At 46.6% G+C, this 18,248-nt stretch overlaps 1 protein-coding gene across 1 annotated transcript in view; it reads left to right on the forward strand.

Moving 5' to 3' along the window:
• dnaaf9 (dynein axonemal assembly factor 9) overlaps positions 1-18,248 on the forward strand; it is an 84,130-nt gene that overhangs the window by 55,924 nt on the left and 9,958 nt on the right. Inside the window, exons 28-33 of the mRNA XM_060925709.1 lie at positions 15,590-15,715; positions 15,974-16,011; positions 16,172-16,307; positions 16,424-16,510; positions 16,908-17,014; positions 17,241-17,315. Coding sequence (XP_060781692.1) covers positions 15,590-15,715; positions 15,974-16,011; positions 16,172-16,307; positions 16,424-16,510; positions 16,908-17,014; positions 17,241-17,315 — 569 coding nt within the window. The remainder of the gene's footprint in view (positions 1-15,589; positions 15,716-15,973; positions 16,012-16,171; positions 16,308-16,423; positions 16,511-16,907; positions 17,015-17,240; positions 17,316-18,248) is intronic.

The raw sequence follows: 18,248 nt of genomic DNA on the forward strand, positions 1-18,248 counted from the left end.
TGTTCTTAGCTTTAAACTTTCAAAGTAGTTTCAAAATAGCTTTCTAATAGCTTTCCTAAAGGCTTGTAAAGAGCTGTGTGACCACCAAGTCCTTCAAACAATTCTATTGTTCTGCTCTGCTGAACTGACTCTTAAGGTCAAAGGTGACTGGTGGCCATCTTGGCTCCAAAGTTCTTCACAGGTATCAAAATAAGAGTATATTACCAACCAAAGTAAGGTCAACTAAAATAAACTAAAGTTCAACCAAAATTTCAAGTGCTCCTGTAGCACAATATTACAGTTTATCTTCACATCAAAAAATGGCTCTTACATGGCCCGCCCCTTATAGCTACGAAGGGACGCGAGCTATAATAAATTAAAAATCAATTTTTTCTCAAGAGCCATATTCCATGTCTACTGTGTGCAAGAATCAGTGCATGCATCTGTATGAGTGTGTGCACATGCACAAGTCTATGTTGGCTTAGTCAGCTTTAGTTTGCTGGCCATCTACCAGCAGGCAAATCTTGCTGGCGGGTCTTTCGAGCTGACTTGTTTTGGTCTGAAGTCGCACACTGCGGACCAAGCCTTTGGAATCAGGAAGGGCTTCTGTGACCCTGGCCAACATCCCTGATCCTCGTGGTGCAGTGGCGTCTGCTACAAGTACTATGTCTCCTTGTTGGAAATTGCGCTTGACACGAGTCCACTTTTGCCTCATCTGTAAAAGGGGCAGATATTCTTGGGTCCACCGCTTCCAGAATAGATCGGCAATGTACTGCACTTGCTTCCAGCGGTACCTTGCATACGCGTCTTCCTTTGTGAACAACCCTGGAGGTAGTACAGGCTGGACTTTCAGATTCAAAAGGTGGTTGTATGTTAATGGCTCCAAGTCATTCGGATCGTCCGACATAGTTGTGAGTGGATGACTATTAAGAATGGCCTCAATCTCGCACATCACTGTTTGAAGGCCTTCATCGTCCAGATGTTGTTGACCAGTCACAGTCTGTAGTATCCTCTTGACCATGCGAATGAGTCTTTCCCATATCCCTCCATGATGGGCACCATGGGGAGGATTAAAAGGTCCATTTTACTCCCTTTTGGAGCAGACTTTGCTGTATTTGTTGCAAGTTCCAGGACTTCAATGCTTCTTTCAACTCCTTCTCAGTTGAGACAAGGTTTGTTCCATTGTCAGATCGCAACTCTGAGACTTGCCCCCTTCTGGCAATGAAGCGTCTGAATCAAATCAATCAAATCAAGTTTATTTGTATAGCGCTTTTAACAATAAACATTGTCGCAAAGCAGCTTTACAGAATTTGAACGACTTAAAACATGAGCTAATTTTATCCCTAATCTATCCCCAGTGAGCAAGCCTGTGGCGACGGTAGCAAGGAAAAACTCCCTCAGACGACATGAGGAAGAAACCTCGAGAGGAACCAGACTCAAAAGGGAACCCATCCTCATTTGGGCAACAACAGACAGCCTGACTATAATATTAACAGTTTTAACAGGTATAACCCTCAACTGTCCTCATGGGGCCGTCCTTCACAGGAGCGGTGCGATAAAACTCCGACCAGACACAGGGCACCAGGATGGATCAAGCAGGTCCGAGGGGCAGAAGAGGCCAGCATCTCAATCCCAGGATCAACATGTAACTCAGAGGGACAGATTGGGGGGGGGGGGAGAGAAAGAAAACAGGTTGTTAGGTATGCCCTAAAAGTGACAAGTATTAAATCTGTGTGGTATGCTCGCAGAGACGAGAGTCTTTACATCAGGCATAACACACAACAATGGCATGTTAATATGGTAAAATATATCATGACCTGCTCTGGCTGGATGCTTGATTGGGTGATGGGAGCACACTCCTCAGCAATGATGAGATGCAGATGGGACCCTTAGGGCTGGCCAAGACAATTCAGCTACATTTCACCGGGTCTGGGATACGCGACAGAATGCCTGACGGCCGATTCCCTGCAGGCTACGATAGCCAGTCGAGGTCTCCACCCTCTCCACCAAAAGATTTCCTGTTGACTCCATGTAACTCAGAGGGACAGATTTGGGGTGGGGGGGAGGGAAAGAAAACACAGGTGGTTAGGTATGCCCAATGTCACCTGAATAAGTAGGAACAGTATACATATTGCACCGAGTACAAGCAGGGACTCCGGCAACTAACTATGACAGCATAACTAAAAGGAGAGAGCCAGAAGGTAACACAGGCATGAGGGAGCCCCGGGACATAAAGCAGCCAGCCACTACACTGTCAACAAACTCGAGTGAGCAAGCGAGTGGGGACTGACAGCATCCATACATCCCAGTTTACCAAAACACTATGTCTGAGGACCCTCCAGATCTACTCCTTTACCTCATAAACACCATTAACAAAAGGCTTGACTAAACAGATATATGTTTTCAGCCTAGACTTAAATGCTGAGACTGTGTCTGATTCCCGAACATTACTTGGAAGGCTGTTCCATAACAGTGGGGCTTTGTAAGAAAAGGCTCTGCCCCCTGATGTAGCCTTCACTATACGAGGTACCAGCAGATAGCCTGCACCTTTTGATCCAAGTAGGCGTGGCGGGTCATAGAGGAGCAGAAGTTCACTCAGGTACTGTGGTGCGAGACCATTTAGTGCTTTAAAGGTCAATAGTAGTATTTTATAATCAATACGAAATTTGATTGGGAGCCAATGCAGTGTGGATAAGACAGGCGATGTGGTCATATTTTCTAGTTCTAGTAAGGACTCTTGCTGCTGCATTTTGAACTAACTGGAGCTTGTTTATGCACTTATTGGAATATCCAGACAGTAAGGTATTACAATAATCCAACCTGGAGGTAACGAAAGCATGGACTAGTTTTTCTGCATCATGCAATGACATTAAATTTCTTATCTTTGCAATATTTCTGAGATGAAAGAAAGCTATCTGGGTGATGTTATCAATGTGAGTTTCGAATGAAAGACTGGGGTCAATAATCACTCCGAGGTCTTTTACTGCTGCACGTGAATGCATGAATGCAAGAGTCAGTGTTGAGTGACTGCAACTTCCAGATGTATAGCTTGGTTGGTGAGACATGTGAAAATCACTCCATAGCGCTTCACAATGCTACGGCCTCGTCTTACTTCCAGTGGTCCAAAGTAATCAACCCCTACATGGGTAAAAGGGTGGTAGATCGGGGATAAGCCTATCCACAGGGAGATCTGCCATCTTCTGTTGACCAGCGTTGGAATGGGCTTTTCTACATGTTGTGCATTCATCGATTACCTTCCTGGCAAGGGCGTTGGCACAGGGGATCTAGTATCTCTGCCTAAGTTTGGAGAGAGTAAAATTCCTTCCACTGTGTCCAACTTCTTCATGGGTATGACGAACTAACAGTTTGGAAACATGATGCTCCTTGGGCAAAATTGCAGGATGCCTTTGTTCAGTGGGCATGGCCATTTTTCTAAGACGATCACCAACTCTCAAGGTGCCAGAGTCAATGAAAGGGTCTAGCCTGTAGATGGAGCTGTTCCTGCTTACACATTGCATGCCTTTCTGCAGGCAGGATATTGCCTCTGGCAATATTTGCACAATAGCCATCTCTGCATCCTCCATGTCACGGACTGATATCACATAAGGGTCAGTTTTTTGCTGCTTGCTCTGCCTTGTGACCATTTTATGCCTGCTTTGATCAAGCCCTGCTTGGCGTTTCTTGGCAAGTTGCAGAAGAAGGGACTTCAACCTGAGGAACCATGCAACAGCCCTCTTCAGTTTCATCCATGTGGAGAAATAGTTCATCAGGTAAGTAGTGGCATCACAGCTGTCCTTTACAGCTACATTCACCATGACAACTTTTCTCAGTTCAGGATCATCTGAGGAGAGGATAAGTTCAACTGGAGAGTCTGGCCAGCAATCTGGTGGTTTGTTCAAGAAATCTGGGCCACTGATCCAGCTCTGTTTCTTTAAGAAGGCATCAATGTGCAGGCCCCGAGAAGCACAATCAGCTGGGTTCAATTTGGTGCCTATGTACTTCCACTGACACCCCTCTGATGTGCTTCTGATGACGTTAAGGCGGTTGGCCACAAAGGTTTGAAATCTTCTGCTTTCATTCTGTATGTATCTCAGAACAGTCATGCTATCTGTCCAGAACAGAGACCTTTCCAATTTCATGTGTATCTCCTCAGATAGCATCCTGTCTATACGCACTGCTAAGACTGCAGCAGTGAGCTCCATCCTAGGTGTGGTCATTTGTTTCAAAGGAGCAACTCTGGCCTTTCCCATTAGAAAGGTGACATGCACTCTGTTGCTGCTACTTGTCAACCTCAGGTAAGTGACCGTGCCATACCCTATGTCGCTCGCGTCACAGAAGTGGTGCATCTGGGCTGTGATGTTTCCAAAGTTGTTGGGAACAAAACAGCGACTGACCTTGAACTCCCTCACCTTTGGGAGGTCTTGCCACCATTGGTTCCAGGAGCGGACATGGATCTCTGGTAACTCCTCATCCTATCAAAAGTTCTGCTTGCATAACTCCTGTAGAATGCATTTTGCAGGAAAGGTGATGGGTGCAAGGAATCCAAGTGGATCATATATGGAGCTAACCATGGAGAGAATTCCACGTCTGCTGGTTGGGCGTTCTTTTATGGCTACTTGGAAGGTGAAGGTATCTTCTTGGACACACCATTGCACTCCTAGTGCTCTTTCAGTGGGCAGGTCCTCAATGTCAAGGTCAAGATTCCTTACATCCTTGGCCTTGTCAGCTTCTGGTATGGATGCTAAGACAACCTTGTTGTTGCTAATCCATTTGGTCAATGTGAATCCTCCAGTGGCACACAATGACTTCAGCTCCCTGCAAAGCTCGATGGCATGATTTTCCTTGTCAACAGCCTTGAGCAAGTCATCGACATAAAAATTGTTCTGTACAGTGCTTGTTGTTTCAGCTGAGAAGCACCCTGTGTTATCCTCCGCTGTCTTCCTCAACGCGTAACTTGCTGCGCTGGCTGAGGATGTTGCTCCAAAAAGATGCACAATCATTCTGTATTCTTTCAGGGGCTGAGTGATGTCCCCGTCTGGCCACCAAAGGAAACGGAGGAAGTTGACATGACGAGAGGAGACCTTTACTTGGTGGTACATTTTCTCCATGTCTGCCATGAGGGCAATTTGTCCAAGACGAAAGCGCGCCAAAACGCCAATCAAGGTGTTTGTGAGGTTTGGACCTTGGAGAAGCTCAGCATTGAGTGAGGTACCCTGCAGAGCAGTCAAATACTACACACAAGTTTCCCTTCTTTGGGTGGAACACACCATGATGGGGTATGTACCACACCTTTCCATCTTGCTGAGTCAGCTGGTCCTGGGGTACAAGCTCGGCAGGTCCACTGGCTAGGACAGTTTCCACGAAGGCCCTGTACTCCTCATGGAAATTGCTGTTCTGGAATTTTCTTTTCAATGATAAAATTCTTTGTTTTGCTAGGTGACGGTTGTTTGGCATTGTGAGGTTATCCTTCCTCACATAGGGGTTCACCAAAACCCCTATGGAGAAAAATCCGAGGACCGTGACGTCGCCCGGGATGACGCAGCCGGGGCGACGCAGCCGGGGCCCCACCCTGGAGCCAGGCCCGGGGTTGGGGCTCGTATGCGAGCGCTTGGTGGCCGGGCCTTTGCCCATGGGGCCCGGCCGGGCTCAGCCCGAAGAGCTGACGTGGGCCCGACCTCCTGTGGGTTCACCACCCACAGAGGTAGCAGTAGGGGACTGGTGCAATGTGGATTGGGTGGCAGTCGAAGGCAGGGGCCTCGACGACCTGATCCCCGGACACAGCGGCTGGCTGTTGGGACATGGAATGTCACTTCGCTGGGGGGGAAAGAGCCTGAGCTTGTGCGGGAGGTTGAGAGGTACCGGCTAGAGATAGTCGGGCTCACCTCCACGCACAGCTTGGGCTCTGGAACCCAGCTCCTCGAGAGGGGCTGGACTCTCCACTTCTCTGGAGTCGCCCGTGGTGAGCGGCGGCGGGCTGGTGTGGGCTTGCTTATAGCTCCCCAGCTCAGCCGCCATGTGTTGGAGTTTACCCCAGTGAACGAGAGGGTCGCCTCGCTGCGCCTTCGGATTGGGGAGAGGGCTCTTGCTGTTGTTTGTGCCTATGGCCCAAATAGCAGTATAGAGTATCCGGCCTTCTTGGAGTCCCTGGGAGAGGTACTGAGGAGTGCTCAGACTGGGGACTCCATTGTGTTACTGGGGGACTTCAATGCTCATGTGGGAGATGACAGTGACACCTGGAGGGGCGTGGTTGGGAGGAACGGCCTCCCCGATCTGAACCCGAGTGGTGTTTTGTTATTGGACTTCTGTGCTAGTCATGGTTTGTCCATAACGAACACCATGTTCGAGCATAGGGGTGTCCATAAGTGCACGTGGCACCAGGACACCTTAGGTCGGAGGTCAATGATAGACCTTGTAGTCGTTTCATCTGATCTCCGGCCCTATGTCTTGGACACTCGGGTGAAGAGAGGGGCTGAGCTGTCAACTGATCACCACCTGGTGGTGAGTTGGATCCGCTGGCGGAGGAGGAAGCTGGACAGACCTGGCAGGCCCAAACGTATGGTGAGGGTCTGCTGGGAACGTCTGGCCGAGCACTCTGTCAGGGAGGTCTTTAACTCCCACCTCCGGGAGAGCTTTTCCCAGCTTCCGAGGGAGGCGGGGGACATTGAGTCTGAGTGGACCATGTTCTCTACCTCCATTGTGGACGCAGCTGTTCAGAGCTGTGGCCGCAAGGTCTCCGGTGCCTGTCGTGGCGGCAATCCCCGAACCCGGTGGTGGACACCAGAAGTAAGGGATGCCGTCAAGCTGAAGAAGGAGTCCTATCGGGCCATGTTAACCTCCAGGACTCCCGAGGCAGCTGACGGGTATCGGCAGGCCAGGCGTGCTGCAGCTCGGGCAGTTGCGGAGGCAAAAACTCGGAACTGGGAGGAGTTCGGGGAGGCCATGGAGAAGGACTATCGGTCGGCCTCGAAGAAATTCTGGCAAACCGTCCGGCGCCTCAGGAGGGGGAAGCAGTACTCTGCCAACACTGTTTACAGTGCGGGTGGGGAGCTGTTGACCTCGACTGGGGACATTGTCGGGCGGTGGAAGGAATACTTTGAGGATCTCCTCAATCCCACCGTCATGTCTTCCACTGAGGAGACTGAGGCTGATGACTCAGAGGTGGACTCGTCCATTACCCAAGCCGAAGTCACTGAGGTGGTTTGCAAGCTCCTCGGTGGCAAGGCACCGGGGGTGGATGAGATCCGCCCTGAGTATCTCAAGTCTCTGGATGTTGTGGGGCTGTCTTGGTTGACACGCCTCTGCAACATCGCGTGGCGGTCAGGGACAGTGCCTCTGGAGTGGCAGACTGGGGTGGTGGTCCCTCTTTTTAAGAAAGGGGACCGGAGAGTGTGCCCCAATTATAGGGGAATCACACTTCTCAGCCTCCCAGGGAAGGTTTACTCCAGGGTACTGGAGAGGAGAATTCGACCAATAGTCGAACCTCGGATCCAGGAGGAACAATGCGGTTTTCGTCCTGGTCGCGGAACACTGGACCAGCTCTATACCCTTCATAGGGTGCTCGAGGGTTCATGGGAGTTTGCCCAACCAGTCCACATGTGCTTTGTGGATCTGGAGAAGGCATTCGACCGTGTCCCCCGTAGTATTCTGTGGGGGGTGCTTCGGGAGTATGGGGTTCGGGGCTCTTTGCTAAGGGCTGTCCGGTCCCTGTACGAACGGAGCAGGAGTCTGGTTCGCATTGCCGGCAGTAAGTCAGACCTGTTCCCAGTGCATGTTGGACTCCGGCAGGGCTGCCCTTTGTCACCGGTTCTGTTCATAATTTTTATGGACAGAATTTCTAGGCGCAGCCAGGGGCCAGAAGGAATCCTGTTTGGGAACCACAGGATTTCATCTCTGCTTTTTGCGGATGATGTTGTCCTGTTGGCTTCTTCAAACCAGGACCTTCAGCATGCACTGGGGCGGTTTGCAGTCGAGTGTGAAGCGGCTGGGATGAGAATCAGCACCTCCAAGTCCGAGGCCATGGTTCTCGACCGGAAAAGGGTGGCTTGCCCTCTCCAGGTTGGTGGAGAAGTTCTGCCTCAAGTGGAGGAGTTTAAGTATCTCGGGATCTTGTTCACGAGTGAGGGAAGGATGGAGCGTGAGATCGACAGGCGGATCGGTGCAGCCTCCGCAGTGATGCGGTCGCTTTACCGGTCCGTTGTGGTGAAGAAGGAGCTGAGCCAAAAGGCGAAGCTCTCAATTTACCGGTCGATCTACGTTCCGACTCTCACCTATGGTCATGAGCTTTGGGTAATGACCGAAAGGACAAGATCGCGGATACAAGCGGCCGAAATGAGTTTCCTTCGCAGGGTGGCTGGGCGCTCCCTTAGAGATAGGGTGAGAAGCACAGTCACTCGGGAGGAGCTCGGAGTAGAGCCGCTGCTGCTCCACATCGAGAGGAATCAGCTGAGGTGGCTCGGGCATCTTTTTCGGATGCCTCCTGGACGCCTCCCTGGGGAGGTGTTCCAGGCATGTCCCCCCGGGAGGAGGCCCCGGGGAAGACCCAGGACACGCTGGAGGGACTATGTCTCTCGGCTGGCCTGGGAACGCCTCGGTGTTCTTCCCGAGGAGCTGGCCGAGGTGTCTGGGGAAAGGGAAGTTTGGGCTTCCCTGCTTAGACTGCTGCCTCCGCGACCCGGTCCCGGATAAAGCGGAAGAAGACGAGACGAGACGAGGTTATCCTTCCTGAATGGTAACGGCAACTCGTAATGTCCATCGACCACCTTTGCAGAGGTGTCCATGATCTGCATGAATTTGCAGTCTTCCACTGACATTTGTTTCTTTTCATCATACTTCTTCTCTGGGAAGTCATGGTGATACTGCTGAATCAATAGCTCACCAAGTGTTTCCACTGAAATGCGGTGTGCATGAACGTGCCTTTGGCCTTGCTTGTCGGTGTATGTATTTTCACCATGAAGTCCATTCACCACCCAACCAAGCAGTGTCTTCATAGCAAAGGGTCCATTATCCTTGCTATTGATGATTCTCCAGGGTTCCATCAACTTTGGTGCATTTATACCAATAAGGTGGTCAATGTTTGCATCAATGCTTGGTATACAAATGTCCTGGAGGTAAGGCCATTTTCTTAGGTCTTCCTGCCTGGGGATATGCTCCTTGCTGACAGGGATTTCCTGCTGAGTATAAGTCTCCGGTAAGTCTACGAATGTCTTCGCATCCAGTGCAGCAACTTCCAGACCCCTAACAACTAGGCTGTTCACAGCTTTCTTTTGGCCCATCGTGCGCAGAAGAATTTGTTGGTTTTTGCCCACTGCATTCAACCTTTGTCTAAGTCGTTCTGTGCAAAATGTTGCAGAGCTCCCTGGGTCAAGGAATGCGTCTGCATTGTATGGTTTGAGTTCTTCAATTTCACTTGAACTGGGACAATTGAAAGAGTGCATTGCCTGTCACTACTTGCATGAAATGTCTCTGCCTTCAGTGAAACCAGCCCACTGTTCACAGTCTTTCCATCGGTCTTTGGAAGATGGTAGGGTGGGGTTTAGAGCACACCGAACATGTTTCCCTTTTGGTGCAGTTTCGGCTCATATGCCCTTTAGCCAGACATCCAAAACAAATACCTTTGGTCTTGAGGAGTTCAACTCTTGCGTTATGAGACCTCTTTTCCAGTTCCGGACATGACGCGGTCTCATGTTGACCATCACAGATAGAACAGAGCTTCATTGGGCCGGAGCCTTGCATGACATTCCCTGCAGTAGAATGCCCTGCAATGTTGTCATCTACTACTGCTATAGTTGTGGCGAAACTGGACCCTTTACTCTTCTGTTTGGTCCCAGAAATGGGCTTACTGCTGCTGGTGGTTGCCTTTGATGGTCTCTTGGGTACTGACACAGCTTGAAGATTACCGAAGATGGGGTCTTGTAGAATCCTGGCCTGCCTTTCCAGGAACTGAACAAGGTCTCCAAATGTGGCCTTTGCGCCAGTCCTTTCCCTTATATCAAAAGCATGTGTTCTCCATTTTTCACGGATCTTGTATGGCACCTTGGCCACAAGAAGTCTCAGGTTTGAAGGAAGATTCAGTTCATCCATGTACCTGAGCATGCGCATCAGATTGAAGCAGCTGCAAAGTAGTAGTGCATAACTCTGCAGAGCGTCACCATTGTCTGGTGGGATGTTCATCCAGTTCAAGGCTTTATCTATATAGGCGGATGTAAGTTTGAATTCGTCCCCAAAGTGGACTTCCAGCAGCCTCTTTGCTTCCCTGTAACCACTGTCAGCATCCACGTGAAGACAGCTCCTGACCAACTCCTGTGGCTGGCCAGAGGTGAACTGCTCAAGGTAATAAAGCCTGTCTTTATTACTAGTGGTGTTGCCTTCAATGTGGTGTTCAAAGGCTTGCATGAACAGTCTGAAGTTCAGAGGCTCTCCATTGAATACAGTAAGATCTCTTGTTGGGAGTGAATTCATCTTCTGCTGTTGTACAATGAGAGCGGCTATGTCCCGTGTTGTTGTTGCCTGACGATGAAGATATGGGTGGATGGGAAGCACTTGTAGCGGCTTGAGTGTTCTGTTGTGGCCGTGTTGCTTGAGCATGTCTGTCAGGCCTCCGTTGCTTCACGTCCGGCACTAACGCTACGTTCACACTGCAAGGCTTAATGCTCAATTCCGATTTTTTTGTGAAATCCGATTTTTTTGTGAGGTCGTTCACATTAACAAATATATGCGACTTGTATGTGATCCTCAGTATGAATGAAAAGCGACCTAAAAGTGTTCCGCATGCGCATTGCAGGATACGACGACGTCACACGCAGTGAGCATGGCCAGTGTTTATGGAAGTAAAACCGCCCGGTTGCGGTATGACCCATCCAATCTAGCTTGAATAGCTGTATCCCCCCAAATGGAAATCAGCTCCCTAACCTCTGCGTCCTTCCATTGAGAAGATTCAGAACCTTCACAGCCCGAAGCGTCCCTCGCATTGATGTCATGCGCAGGGGCGCAGATACGTTTTTTGAACTGGGAGGGACAAAAAACGGGGGGGGGGGACAAAGCTGCCAGCAAACCAACCCCAACCCCGATATGCCTGTCAAACTTGTTGTTAGTAACCATAGCAACCAAGCTCGAGCTCGCAACCTGTGCAGTCTGCGCAGCTCAACCAACCGAATATCAGTCTTTGTTTTATGTGAGTTGTTGCAACTATGTATACACTGCTGTGCACCTCAATAAACTGAATGGTAATTAGTCTTTTGATTTTTCCGTGAGGTTTGCCTTATACAAAGAAAGACAGCATAGATGTTTTTTCCTCCCTATAAGTGGGGGGGACCGAACGAGGTGAATTTAAATCTGGGTGGGACGAGTCCCCCCCCTCTATCTGCGCCCATGATTATGCGCCATGTTGTTGTAACTTTTTTTGAGAGACCCGCCGCCTACTTCAGCGCAGAATAGTGACGTTTGTGGCTTGTTGATGACGTGTAAGTCAGATGAATGCGACCTGGCGGTTCAGACTGAAGTCGCATATGAAAAGAGCGGATAGGGATCGGAATTAGGACCACATATCCAAACGGCCTGGGTCGGATTTGAAAAAATCGGATCTGTGTCGTTCATATTGTCAATAAAAGATCGGATACAGGTCACATATGGGCGAAAAGATCGGATTTGAGTCACTTCAGCCTGCAGTGTGAACGTAGCCTAAGACTCGTTGTAATGGTGTCTTGGGAACAACAGAAATCTTTGCATACTCCACAGGAGATAGTTCTGGCTGAAGTTCTTCCTTGACGTCCTTGTAATGACTCCCCAAATACGCATTCATGCCGTCTCCTGATGTTTCCAAAAGCTCAGTTGAGGAGATTGGTTCAGCATCAACACTCTGCAAGACTTATTTTTTGCATCTGCCGCTGCCAACTCTGTTTCAAGGTCCATTTTTTCCATGTTGATTTCAATTTCCATTTTCCTTTGTAGCAATATATGTTTTTTCGCTAGTGCTGCATGTTTTTTCTCAAGGGCTGCCCGTTCAGCTTCAGCCTTTACCCGGGCAGAAGAGACTGACGATGTTCTGGAAACGACACTGGTAGAACGTGCATGTCCCCTTTTGGCTGAAACATTGGAGACACTGTCCAGTGGAGTAACTTCAGGCTGTAAGTCACCTTGAGTGTTCTTCCATGTGTCAACTTCCTTCAAGAATGTCTCAAACGTTTGCATTTTCGTTCTGTACCAGTCATCATCAGATCCTTTTTCTTCTTCATCGAGCAGTTCTTGAACAGACTGATGAATGTGCTCAAACTCAAATAGTGCTGCATTCAATTGTTCAAATCCTGTATTCACATCTACATTTCCACTCTTCATCAATTCCTGCATTTCATTCATCCTCCTCGTACACACGCTAAGTTTTCCTCTGCGTGAGGAGCAAAGTGCTTTAAGTTGTTCATCAGCCATTTTTTAATTTCAATAAACAAAAACAGAAATATTCAAATGTAATTAATGTTGAATTCTTCAAATCCACAAAAAACAGTTGTATCTTGCTTTCCTTTTCAAACAAAAATGATGTTTGCTCCAGTAGCAATTTAAAGTTAATTCAGTAGGATACTCCAATAGTCATCCACTTCATTCAAAGTCAAACTTAAAACTTATAAAAATCTTCAATATTCAAGTTTCACTCCAAGTCAATGATCCTCTTCAAACAAACTCAAAAAATCCTCTCAAAAAATGTTCACTGCCCAAGTTTCAGTGCAATTCAGTTCAATGTTGCACTCAAAACTCAAAAAAGTCCTCAATTCAAAAATCTTAAACTCAAAAGGCTTCAATAGTTAGCGGTTAGCCAAAGTGTCCATGCTTTCTAAACAATTGTGTCCAATTTCAAGATTCAAGCAGACCTTGTGGCTTCCTTTAACAAGCTTTCAAATAAACAAAGATGTACCTTGTCGGATGAACGGTTGATGATGGATGGATGGACGGACGGATGGACAGAAGGCAGGCAGGCAGGCATGCAGTGTTAGCAGGCCGGGTTAGCCTGCTAACAGAAAGGCTCCAAGGAAAGTCAGTAATCCAGTAAAGGTACATCAAAAGTATCAACTTAAGCTCAAAACCAAACTAAAAATATTTCCAACTTGTTCTTAGCTTTAAACTTTCAAAGTAGTTTCAAAATAGCTTTCCGAAAGGCTTGTAAAGAGCTATGTGACCACCAGGTCCTTCAAACAATTCTATTGTTCTGCTCTGCTGAACTGACTCTTAAGGTCAAAGGTGACTGGCTGCCATCTTGGCTCCAAAGTTCTTCACAGGTATCAAAATAAGAGTATATTACCAACCAAAGTCTCATCTCATCTCATTATCTCTAGCCGCTTTATCCTGTTCTACAGGGTCGCAGGCAAGCTGGAGCCTATCCCAGCTGACTACGGGCGAAAGGCGGGGTACACCCTGGACAAGTCGCCAGATCATCGCAGGGCTGACACATAGACACAGACAACCATTCACACTCACACCTACGGTCAATTTAGAGTCACCAGTTAACCTAACCTGCATGTCTTTGGACTGTGGGGGAAACTGGAGCACCCGGAGGAAACCCACGCGGACATGGGGAGAACATGCAAACTCCGCACAGAAGGGCCCTTGCCGGCCACGGGGCTCGAGCCCAGGACCTTCTTACTGTGAGGCGACAGCGCTAACCACTACACCACCGTGCCGCCCCACCAACCAAAGTAAGGTCAACTAAAATAAACTAAAGTTCAACCAAAATTTCAAGTGCTCCTGTAGCACAATATTACAATTTATCTTCACATCAAAAAATGGCTCTTACAACACCCTTTAGGCATGCTAATAGCATAAAAAAACTCTCAAATTTGAACTAAATTGCTACAATACACAAACAGGCTTCTCCCTCCCTTTCACCTAAACCAATATGGCGGCTGGGTTGTCATGGAAGTCACATGACCAGTGACCCGGATGTCCGACTTCGAGAATGTCCACATTTATTGATAAAATTGCTCAAGGGAAAGGAGGGGGGGATGCCCGTTTTAGAGGGGGGATGATTTTGACCATTTTTTATTCCAGGGGGGATGGCATCCCCCCCCATCTCGAGTACAGGATGTAGGTCTTAATTCTCATTTAAGTGGTCTTAAAAATTGGTCTTAAAAAAGTCTTAAATTTATGGTGGTCAAACCTGGGGAAACCCTGATATTGCAGAGAGAGAGAGAGGACGCCCTAGATTTAGATTTAGAATCAGAATCGTATGTTTGTGAAAGAGAGCATTACAGTCAGAATCAGAATCACGTATGTTTGTGAGAAAGAGAAATAGAAAAAGAACCAGAAAGAAGATATCGCAAAAAAAAGCAATTTTGACCTTTTTGGTGACCTTGACTTTAACCGGATGACCCTCAAAATGTTGACGGTTCTATTTGAGACCAATACCCATCTGTCCTGAAAGTTTCATGAAGATTGGTCCAGCCATTTTCCCGTAACGTTGCTAACAAAGAAACCCCACTGAAAACAATACCTCGCCCCCTAGTGGACTCCATCCCAGGCGAGGTAATAAATGTGTTGTGGTTGGGAAGACCCATTGGCTGTCAATGAATTCTGGCTGAATTCACCATATGAAGAGTTTTCCCGGGTTGCCACACAAATAACCTAAAAGCATCAACATTTTTGTAGCCAGCATTTCAGATTTTGTGTTTTTGGCCCAAATATCCAGAATACATTATACATCTGTAGGACTCCAAGTCTGTCCTCTGGCACTCTGCATCTTGCATATCAGTATAGCCAGCACACATTAAACTCCAAATGCATAGAACAACTGCTTCACATTCTGCAATTATCTGAAATCAGGGTTAAATTGTGTTCTTACTGCAATCAAATCCCATTAGGTTTTGCTTATGGGTGGCCAAAAAATACTTCTTGCAAGTGGTCTCAGACTCAGTTATTCTGGTTCAGATTCAAATGCAGTTGCCCTGCTCAAACAGTCCTCACTAACGGCATTCACTATGCAGCAGTGTGAAGCATTTTTCTCCTTGTCTCCCACTCATTTTGTGAAATAAAAAATCCTATGCAGTGGATCGTGGGGATAAGAGCGGTGTGAAGCAGTTGAAGACAGCAGAAAAAAACCTGAGAATTTTGCAATTAAATGCAAATGAAAAGCGAACGTTGCTAGGTGGTGGCCAAGCATGCAACACAAAGACTGAAAGTCAGTTTTTATATCCCAGTATGCCTCGCATAAAGACCCTAAAAACAAGCAGGAAGTAACTGCATGTTTAAATGCATAAAAATGCATGGTGCAGATAAAAAATGCATAGTTTCAGAACGTGTACACCTTCAGTGAGACATAAGTACATTTGGAATTTAAATAAGTTTCAGTACAAATGAAGTTTTCTGAACACTTAAATATAGCGAGCTTGTTTCAGTGGGGTACAGATCTAGCCTACACCTCTGCAGGCACTTTATTCCTGGCAGCTAAACCTGCTTCTTTTTTAGCAGCACACCCCCAAAGCAGCCAGTGGCTTGCACAAGAAGTGTTTTGCTCCACTGCAATGTTAATGTACCATACTGTAAGGAGGTAAACACAACAGTTTGGGTCAAAAAGAAATACTGCATGTATGAAAAGCACCCCATCATTTTGTTAAGATGTTATGTGTTACAGGTACACAGATGTGTTGGATATGGTTCAAGCTGTCATATGTCATCCAGAGCCACTGGTTCAGAGCAGTGTGTGTGTGGGTGCTGTCACAGCCTGTGTCAACCCTCTAACATCCTTCATGGAACACAGGTCTTGTACCTTCTTCCTAAAGGTTTCCTGTCATTACATTTATCTGCAGAAGTACAGCCATCACACTCAAGCACACACTGCACAGAACAACAATGTTAAGACAGAACAAACAGTGCACATCCTTTACCCGCCCCCAGTGCTGTATCGCAAGAGAAAAATAATGTTATTAAAGCGTAATATACCACTGTCACCTCCTTAAAGAATTCATACAGTATTGAAGTGTATTTTAACTCAACCTAGCCTGCTTTATTTCCCCAGGCTTTTCTTCCCCAAACTCCTGGAGCAGTGCAGTCAGGGTAAGACCCATGGGAATATTTTTTTGTTTATCTAAGCAACTCTGTGTGTGTGTGTGTGTGTGTGTGTGTGTGTGTGTGTGTGTGTGTGTGTGTACACATACATGCATGTCCTTGTTTGTTTGATGCAATAAGATCTGTTTGTTTTGTGTGTCTAATACAGGTTTAGTGAATAATGTGGTGTTTACGGGTTTGACTGCTGAGCAGAAGCCCCCTCTGTTGAAATACGTGCAGCAGCTCATCCGTTCAGCGAATCCCGATGCATCATTTATCCTGGCCGAGAGAGGAGCTGTGACCAGGTTGGCAAGCACAAGCATTAATTTTTGTGTTATACCTTAGAAATTAAAGTAGCATTAGAGACTAAAGATGCTGTAGAAATGCGTGCTTTTGTACATTTATATTGTTTGTATTACAGAACAGAGGATATGCGGCTGATTCTGAGCGACAGCAGTTTTTATCAGTCTCAGATGATCAGAGCCAGATACCTGCTCTACCCTGGCTGGTGAACATCCTACTTAATTTTCCTCTTTTTTTAATATATATGTGTGTGTGTGTGTGTGCACACGTTTTTATATACTACTGAGGACCAAATGTCCCCACAAGGATAGTAAAATCTGACAATTTCAACCTTGTGGGGACATTTGGATGGTTCCCACAAAGAAATTGCTCTTGTGTGGGTTTTTTTTTTTTAAACAAACATTAAAAAAAGAGCCAAAAAGTTTCCTTTTCACGACTGAGGTTAAGTTTAGGTTGAGGTGCAGGCACAGCATTAATTACCTGCAGTAACAATTATGTCAATGGAAGGTTCTCACAAGGATAGTGAGACAAACGTATGCGTGTGTGTTTGCCATGTGAATGCACGGAGGATATAAATATACCTGTATTTTGTTGTGCTGTAGGTGGGAGGGCAGGTTTGTGTCTGGTTGTGGATCTATATCAATGTCTCAACACTGTATACAGTTCAGCCGTCCTCTCGAAAGATCCTTATTTCTGCATTACTGCAAAGGTAAGTGTGTGTGTTGTGTGTGTGCGCACGTGTGTATGCTTGTGTTTGTGAAAGAACAAAAGCAATTCTTTCATCCAGGTTTGGTAACAGACAGTGAAAATGATGTAATCTGAAGGTGCTATCGGTGTGTTAAGATACCAAGTCTAGCGATGAAAGCCGACACGCCTCTGTGGTGTAACTCTCTCTCCCTCTCTTTCCCACACACACACACATATCTGTATCTCAGGATTAAAGTCATCCCTCAGAGGCAGCCCTTTCACAGGAAACATCTATCACATCAGTGGGAAAGTGTTTTTCTCTGGTAGGTCGTTCATGTTTTACAGTTTCTTTACTGACTAAAATATCTCGTTCAACTTATAAATAATAGTCCTAATGCCCAGTGTTGCACATTTCTTCACCTTATTCAACCCTAGGATGTCTCTTGCTGTGGCTTTCTCTGTTTTGAGTGTGTATGTGTGTGTTTGAAATAAATGTGTGACTTGCCTTTGGGAAGTGATAGACAGGGGCCCTCTGGGCTACTTCTGGACGGTAGGACTTTTGCCTCAAATCCTCAAAGTAGTGTGGCCTGCTCCACTCATCTCCTTTACTTCCTTTTCTCCGCTCTTTATTTGCAAGGGTCTATCCATTCCTGTACCTTTTCTGTGGTGTAGTTGCATGGAGAGAGTGAGTAGAATGCAGAGTTTTGAATGGTTGGTAAGAGTTGATTTAGGAGCTTGTTTTCACAACATAAAAAGCACCCTGGGAAGCATAGTGTATTTTTATTCACTTGGCAAGATGTCATAAGGTCCTGCCCTCTGCGGTGCTCTGTTTTCACCATAAATCATCTGTGCTTTGTATTAAATACTTCTTTATTCTTTGCTGGTCTTTAATGTTGCTTTTAATTTAGTACATTGTTTTCCAAACACATGGAACACATTTAATTTGAATTCAAATACATTATTTTCAGTTATTTGATCCTCATTTAAACTTTTTGCCTGTGTCCAGTACTTTTTGAAATATTTGAAATATAAGTTTATATTGTGTTGAAGTGAGATGAGTGATTATTAGCATGCTGTGTTAGACATTTGATGTCGTTTTTGCAAAGCATGTCACTGTATTAGGCATGCAAATTCATAGACTAAAATTCTTCAACCACAACAGATTTCCATCCTACTTGTCTAGAGCAGTTTTAGATCCAAAATGTTGTATTAGTATAAACAAGGATGGGGCTAGGGGATAAGTCATCACAGGTCCA

Source organism: Neoarius graeffei, chromosome 7, assembly GCF_027579695.1.
Source record: "Neoarius graeffei isolate fNeoGra1 chromosome 7, fNeoGra1.pri, whole genome shotgun sequence".
Lineage (NCBI taxonomy): Eukaryota > Metazoa > Chordata > Actinopteri > Siluriformes > Ariidae > Neoarius > Neoarius graeffei.